This window comes from Nansenia antarctica (genome assembly GCF_963989245.1).
Source record: "Nansenia antarctica genome assembly, chromosome: 1".
Classification (NCBI taxonomy): domain Eukaryota; kingdom Metazoa; phylum Chordata; class Actinopteri; order Argentiniformes; family Microstomatidae; genus Nansenia; species Nansenia antarctica.
The window spans coordinates 74001623-74009726 of NC_137674.1; the positions used below are offsets into that span (position 1 = coordinate 74001623).

At 39.4% G+C, this 8104-nt stretch overlaps 1 protein-coding gene across 1 annotated transcript in view; it reads right to left on the bottom strand.

The window, feature by feature from the left end:
* The window catches only part of LOC308172776 (tubulin beta-3 chain), a gene marked incomplete at both ends in the record, with an annotated part of 5203 nt that extends 4117 nt beyond the window's left edge, over positions 1-1086 (bottom strand). Inside the window, one exon of the mRNA XM_080547725.1 lies at positions 1030-1086. Coding sequence (XP_080403851.1) covers positions 1030-1086 — 57 coding nt within the window. The remainder of the gene's footprint in view (positions 1-1029) is intronic.
* Positions 1087-8104: the final 7018 nt, after the last annotated feature.

Here is an 8104-nt window from a genome sequence, read left to right on the forward strand (position 1 = left end):
CTGTCTTTAATCTCATGAATAATGAACGCTCTCATCAAGATGATGATTAGCATGATGAGACAGTAACATCAGCAGTCGTTGGATGGATTTTTCCCATATTCATTATTTCCATGCCCTACCCTCTGGTGCACCATGATTCATAAAACCAGGATTAACACAAAGTCCGCAAAAATGGATAAGGAGGAGAGGACAGTATACCTACTCTTATTCTGCATGGTCACATGACTACCAAATTACCTGATTGGCTTTGTCTGTAAGTGCAGGTGATGTCACTGACACAAGGATTCATGTTGAAGTTATGGGCCAAACAAAAGCAACAGTGATATGAGACACTAGACACGTCTAGACTATTGGTCACTGAAGGGGCTGCTAGCCTTTAGAGATTCAAGCTTTTAGCATTTTGGGATCATCCTTCTAGTCGAACTCACTATCTGACTGAAGGCTATATTCTGGGATTGTGTTTGTTACATTGGTCCCATACCTTCATCATATCAATACAAAGTAGAAGGGATTTTAAAAGTTGTCTACATTATAGTTTTGTCATGCTACATTATAGCTTTTTAACCGCCCCTGTGTTGGGGAGTGTTTGCGCAGAGGAGCTCACATCCCGGTTCTGTCCATTGTTCTGCCCCCTGCAGTCCATCTTGAGGGCGTGGTGGTCTTCCACAGTGTGTGTCACCACGCCTTTCTCTGCCTCTGCGCATCATGGTCAAGTGGAGTTTCTCTACCATCTACCACTACAACTGTTGCAACATGACTTAAACTTTAGCCGTCATCATTAACATGAATTAACCAGAAAAAGAAACTGTGAACTAGCTATCCCACATCTTCAACAAGTTCTCTTATCTGATATATATATAAAAAAATAAAATTAAAAAAAACGCACGGTTGCATCATTAGGGTTGGTTGACATTCACATCGCCTTCCAACAGCGCATTTTATATTTCTAAATGTATCATTATTTATAATTAGTCTATATAATAATTATGTAAGCACAATACACATTTAAACTATGATAGAGTACATTACCTTGGCTCCGATCTGGTTGCCACACTGGCCAGCTTGAATGTGGATAATTTCTCGCATCCTCTCTTCTTGTGTTATGCGTCTTCTGGCAGATTGAAGTGTGCTGGTCCCGGTCGCACGCGGGCTTCACAAAGTGCTGACTGGATGTTTTATTTTGCGCCGCCGTCTGTGTGTCTCATCAGAAGAAGGATGCTGAATGTCCGCCGGTCGGTGACGTGTGTTATTCAGGAGGCAGGACCACAGGCCCACTGTACTCCCAACATCATTGGGTAGTATTGCGTTGACCAATGACAGGTACCCGAGGAGCGCCACCGCAGCATCCCAATACAGCGGTCAAGTGGAACTGGTGGGCTGCAGTCACGCATGAGCAGACACCCCCCCCCACATACACACACACACACACACACACACACCTTCACCAAAACACACGTACACACCCAGCCAAAACATGTTTTTATTCAGCTCCCATTTTCTTTATTTGAGAGGTGTGAAATTACCACTTTACCAAGAGGACACTTTATTTCCTTGTCATTGTGGGATTCCTTTTTTGCTTACTTAAGTTACTTATTATTACCGTGTTACTGTTGTGTTTTTCCCTGTATCTGAATGCTGCAATAATATGTCAATGTTGTGGAACCAAAACCCAAAGACTCTTTACTCTTGTATACCTGTACAGTAAGATGTAATAAAAGCGATTCTGATACTATCTGATTCTGAGGTGGTCTGTGTGTGTGCGCGCGTGCATGCGTGTGTGTGGATATGGTTTTATACCAGTATTACCAGTGATTACCAGCAGAGCAGTGACTACACAAACACAAGAGAGAAATCCCTGAGTCATGATGGCAGCAATGACACAGACTGGTACAGCAAACTGGAAGAAAATACCCCCCCAAAAAATATATATATACCAAAAGCCTTTTGACAGTTGTTTTTGACCACTCCGCCATGGTATAGACTGGGACACACCGTCAAATTAGAACTGCAGGACAGTTGGATTAATGTTTACGGAAGTACATGTCTTAAGTATTATCTCGGCGGTTAGTCGAGTGAAAGAAAACAACCTACAGATGATAATTCACACAATATAATACCACGAAAGCGTACGGCACTAAACAATAACATTCATTTGGGCAGCATCCTACACTGTAACAAAAAAAAGTTATTTCACAGAAATTCACTGTATTATTTTACAGATTTCTTTTGTTTTTCTACATTAAATGTAAATGGCATAAAAATACAGTAAACTACTTTTATTAAAAATATTAACCATTAAATAAATGTTGTAATCTGTAAATTGATTTAATAATAAATAGCCTTTTTTTTTTACAGGATTTTTCTATTGCTTAATTGTCTTGAATGTTAAATTACATTGAATTCTATGTAAAAACACATAAAATACACATCATTTTACTGTATATAAAACGAAGGCATCATTCTGTTTTTTTGCTGTAAAACTTTAAATTGACTGTTAAATCATGTTAAAAAAGAAAAATATATAATTTAAAAAACAGTAAAAACCTTCTATTATTCTACCGATAATTTATTTTTAAATACTGGTATTTGCTTAATTGTCTTGAATGTTAAATTACATTGAATTCCATATAAAAATACATAAAATACACATAATTATACTGTATACATACTGTCTGTATGTATACATCATGCATGCATCGTGTGTGTGTGTGTGTGTGTGTGTGTGTGTGTGTGTGTGTGTGTGTGTGTGTGTGTGTGTGTGTGTGTGTGTGTGTGTGTGTGTGTGTGTGTGTGTGTGTGCGGGAAGATGTCAGAATCAGTGTGTATGTTTGTATGTATGTATGTAGGCTATGTATCTATGTATGTATGATAACAAAAACTGTTAAAGCAGAATTTCATACAGACAAAAAGGACAATTGAGAAAGGACACTATAATTTTAGTGTGCTCTCTCCATGCAGGTTGACTGCCCTCTGTGTAAGACTGTATTCTACTACTGGGCCTACAGGTTGACATGAACTGTAGCTTCATGCTTCTTTAACTCATTCATCAGTCCAAAACATGATGATCATAATATTGGGATGGGGTAAAATCATAAATATTCACTGAGTATATCATAACCATGCACTTTTGGACAAAAAAGGAACTACAGACATCCAAGGCTATAAGGTTCAGAGAATAGGAAATGTTAGAATAGGTATAGCATAGCATAGAGTACAGCACAGTGTTTTATTTGTATAGTATAGTATAGTGGATAGTGTACATAGCCTTTATTTATGTAAACCAGCACTTTTCCCTTCTTGTTTTTAGTTTTTTTCCCCCTAGCACCAGGGGAGCCCCCCCCTCCCAAATTTCGTTGTTTGGTACCTGTACTATATCAATGACAATAAAGACCATTCATTCATTCATTCATTCATTCATTCATTCATTTGGCCCGACCCACACACAGACAGGAGCAGCTGTAGTCCGCTTCCCTGTACTCTGTGTTAGGAACTGTCCTATTTGTTCCCCCCCGCTTTGTTATAACATCACAACATTCTGATAGAACATCTACATGCTACACAGTAAATTCCCCAGTGTTAAATATGCAGTGTAAAAATACATTGACTCTTTCCGAGTTATTACAACAACAGCTAGAGTAATATTCCCTCCAGTGTTGGTGACGTACTCTGGAAAGCCCCGCCCATCATTTGTCAATCAGTCCCACATGGTTTCTTCAATCAGTTCCAGGTGGTTTCTTCAGTCACGTGGTTTCTTCAGTCACGTGGTTTCTTCAAGCTGATCAGAGTGTTCACCCAGCGCCATTACACTGAATGCCATTTTTGAGTCACGTCGAACAACTGGGTAAGTGTCTCCTAATCACCTATTAATTAAACGGATTATACTTTGGCATTTCAATAGAAGCAGCGTTTTAGAATAACTTTATATTGTTGTTCACCATACACTCCAGCTGATCTTATATCTTAAAATACTGGTTTCCAAAGGGCTAACGTCACTGACCATGTGTGAGTGTTCACATGAAGATACTTAAGGCAAGTTAGCTAACGTCTAACTAGACAATGTCAGTAGAGGTAAAGTTAACGTTCTTAACAGAGTGTAGAGGGGTGATTGTGTTGTCTTTTTTGTAATGTCTCTCGATTCCAGTAAAATACGTTAACAACGTGCACGTGTGGGGAGTTGGCTAACATAGCTAATATTAGCTTGAATGGCTAGTTTACTTAACATGTGCGCGGGGAGTCCTACAATGATTAGCGTTAGCATCATCACAGAAGATGTAAGGTAATGCTAACATAGACTTAATTAATTTCTTTCTTTAAATCAGTTACTGCGTAATAGGTTTATTTTTTGGCTAGTTGATGAAACTATGGTAAATGTGGGGGTTAAGTCACTGTTAAATTAGACGTGCATTACTTATCTTAATGTTAAAGTTACTCGCACATGTAAGCATGGTCAGTGGCGTCAGCACTTTGGAATCCTGTATTTGAAGACATAAGAGACCCAAGTAGAGACACTTGAGTTGTAAAATAATTTCATGTGCTGGCTGGCACCTTCAGTAAGATGACATGATTCAACATAGGTAGAATTAAACCTGGCTGACTATTTCTGCAAAATCATTTGTCACCTTTTCTTATACTCCAATATATACTCAAATTGATTATCCACCTCACAAAAGTTGGCCTTGCTGCAGGGCAGTTCTGAGCATGCATGAGATTGTTATACATTTTTGTTTATTGTAATAATGAGCATATGGACTTTTCATTTGATTTATTGACCCAAATAATTGAAAAAAACTGTCTAGACAAAATTGACCCAATAATTTAATACTTGAATATTAAGAGTAGTTTTGGACTTTGGGTGATGCCTGAGTGATTTCTTTCCCCAGTCGTTTCTTTATATGTCTATTCACTGTTTGAATAAAAGTTTGTTTAAAGGAATGGTAACAAATCAAATCCTACTTTTCAAGGACTTTCCAGGGAATCATAGTGTCCTTTTTTCGTTTTCACAGATGCACCAAGGATCCAGCTGATGCTCAGGTTTGTTTGAGACGGATAAAGTTTGAAATTATTGTTCATTGTTTATTATTGTTATCTGTTTTATACAGCACTTGCTAATATATTATATTATATATTATATTATATATTATTATATATATATTATTACTCCAAAAGTGAATGGTTTTGCAGGTGGTGGCCACAGACCATTTCCCTGTCCTCATCCTTTCTGACTGATTTTTGGTTACTTTTGCATTTTGCCAGTGCCCTCACCACTAGAGGTAGCATGACGCGGTGTCTGCAACCCACAGAAGTTGCTCAGGTAATGCAGCTCATCCAGGATGGCACATCAATGCGCGCTGTGGCAAGAAGGTTTGCTGTGTCTCCCAGCACAGTGTCAAGAGCATGGAGGAGCTACCAGGAGACAGGCCAGTACACCAGGAGACGTGGAGGGGGCCGTAGGAGGACAACAACCCAGCAGCAGGACCGCTATCTGGTCTTTGTGCAAGGAGGAACATGAGGAGCACTGCCAGAGCCCTACAAAACGACCTCCAGCAGGCCACTAATGTGCATGTTTCTGCTCAAACTGTGAGAAACAGACTCCATGAGGGTGGTATGAGGGCCCGACGTCCAAAAGTGGTCTCAGGATCTCCGGTACCTAATGGCAGTCATGGAACCTTTGCCTAGCACATGCTAATCGGGTTGCACGGTGTTGGGCTGTGAGCACAGGCCCCGCTTGTGGACGTCGGGCCCTCATACCACCCTCATGGAGTCTGTTTCTCGCTCTGGCAGTGCTCCTCCTGTTCCTCCTTGCACAAAGGACCAGATAGCGGTCCTGCTGCTGGGTTGTTGTCCTTCTACGGCCCCCTCCACGTCTCCTGGTATCTCCTCCATGCTCTTGACACTGTGCTGGGAGATGTGCCATCCTGGATGAGCTGCACTACCTGAGCAACTTCTGTGGGTTGCAGACACCGCGTCATGCTACCTCTAGTGGTGAGGGCACTGGCAAAATGCAAAAGTAACCAAAAATCAGTCAGAAAGGATGAGGACACGGTCTGTGGCCACCACCTGCAGAACCATTCCCTTTTTGGTTGTTGTCTTGCTGTTGCCTCTCCTGTCCACCTGTTGTCACTTTCATTTGCACCAAAGCAGATGAAATTGTTTAACAATCGTTTACGCTTTCTAATTGGACAGATCGATATCTCAGAAGTTGAATTTACTTGGTGTTATAGTGTAATGATTATGTGTTCCCTTTATTTTTTGAGCAGTGAAGTATTAATATATTCCAAAATACAACTGTTATTTTATGGCAGTTGGCAGTTGAAGCTTTTTGTTTGAAAAAAATCTGTCAAATAAAAGTGTTTGTCTGCTTAACTTTTAGTGATGCCCCTTTATTAAAGATGTTTGATGGTAATAATTTAGGAGAAATCTGTAAAATAACGGTGCTTCTCTGCTGAGTTTCTAGTGCCATCACTTTATTGAAAGTGTTTGATGGTAATAATTGAGGAAAAACATGTATAATCAGTGTTTCACTGCTGAACTTTAAGTTCTGTCACTTTATTGAAGGTGTTTGATCGTAATAATTGAGGAAAAACCTGTAAAATAACAGTGTTTGACTGCTGAACTTTATGTTCTGTCACTTTATTGAAGGTGTTTGATCGTAATAATTTAGGAAAAACCTGTCAAATAACAGTGTTTGACTGCTGAACTTTAAGTTCTGTCACTTTATTGAAGGTGTTTGATCGTAATAATTGAGGAAAAACCTGTAAAATAACAGTGTTTGACTGCTGAACTTTAAGTTCTGTCATTTTATTGAAGGTGTTTGATCGTAATAATTTAGGAAAAAACTGTAAAATAACAGTGTTTGACTGCTGAATTTTACGGATGTTTTGGGGTGAAATAACAGTGGTTTTCTGTAAAAAATATAAACATATTTTTCTGTAAATTAATTGCTTTTCCACTTTATTTTAATTAGACTATTTTACTGTAATTTGACAGTAAGTGTTTGGCAACTTTTGCTGCCAGACATTTTACAGTTTTTTTACTTTTCTTTTTTTTTACAGTGAAACTCAGGCAGAAGGAAAGGGTCCGGGCAGGTGCACACACTGTCACAGACTGCCAGTGCATCATACAGGTACATCATTCAGCATGGTTATAGAGGTTTCTTTTTCTATTTTACTATTCTATTCTACTTCTGCTGTCTGCGTCTCCCTGGGTATTCTTACCAGATGGCAAACAGTAAAGAAATGCCACAATATACCAGGACTTAAGAAACGAGATGCCCAACAAAGGATTTGACAAACCCTGGCCTATTTTGCGCAACAAGTAGACTCTGATGCAGCGGAGACAGGGTTGCCAGATGGGCTGGTTTTTGGTGGATTTAGCCGTTTTTAGACTGTGGTTAGGTTGGAAATTCTCAATCTGGCAACCCTGAGCGGAGAGTCTACACATGGTATGATTACAGATATCACACTGCAGGAGATGCACACCACGCTTTGTTAAAAGAAATAAAGATTTATTGTACTTTTCTACTGATAATACATTCTACTGATGTGGTCTACCATTTGGTTTTAGTTATATTGCTCTCAGTTGTTTGTACCTTTTGCTAAATCAAGCATTTAGAATGTAGAGTGCATATTGCGAAAGTTCGCAACGTAAAAAAACGCAACGGACCGGTGTGCAAGGTCTCTGTGCGTAACGTTTTTTTCGGATGACGGATTAAAAAATACGCATGCGAAAACGCACGCATTGGTGTGCAAAGACCTTTAGTGTATTTAAAGGATGTTTATACGCATTTGTATCGAACTATCTTTATGGATCGTAAATTAGCATACGTGTTGTCGGAAAGAATAACACTTGAGCGATTTCGCGGTTGAAAAGTTGCATAACTTGTTGAAAAGTTGGGTATCTAATCTAGCCAGCCAGACCGAGCCACTTTGAAACACGCGCAAGCACACGCACATGCATTATGATTATTCCCTTTTCTTTTTTTCTCTATTTGATTATAGGAAGACTCACTCATCCTTACCCTAACCAGGGTTCGTAACCAGACCCTTCCCTTCCCTTTTACCACCTTGCACATAGCCTAGGTCATGGGTACTTATATTTCTTATGG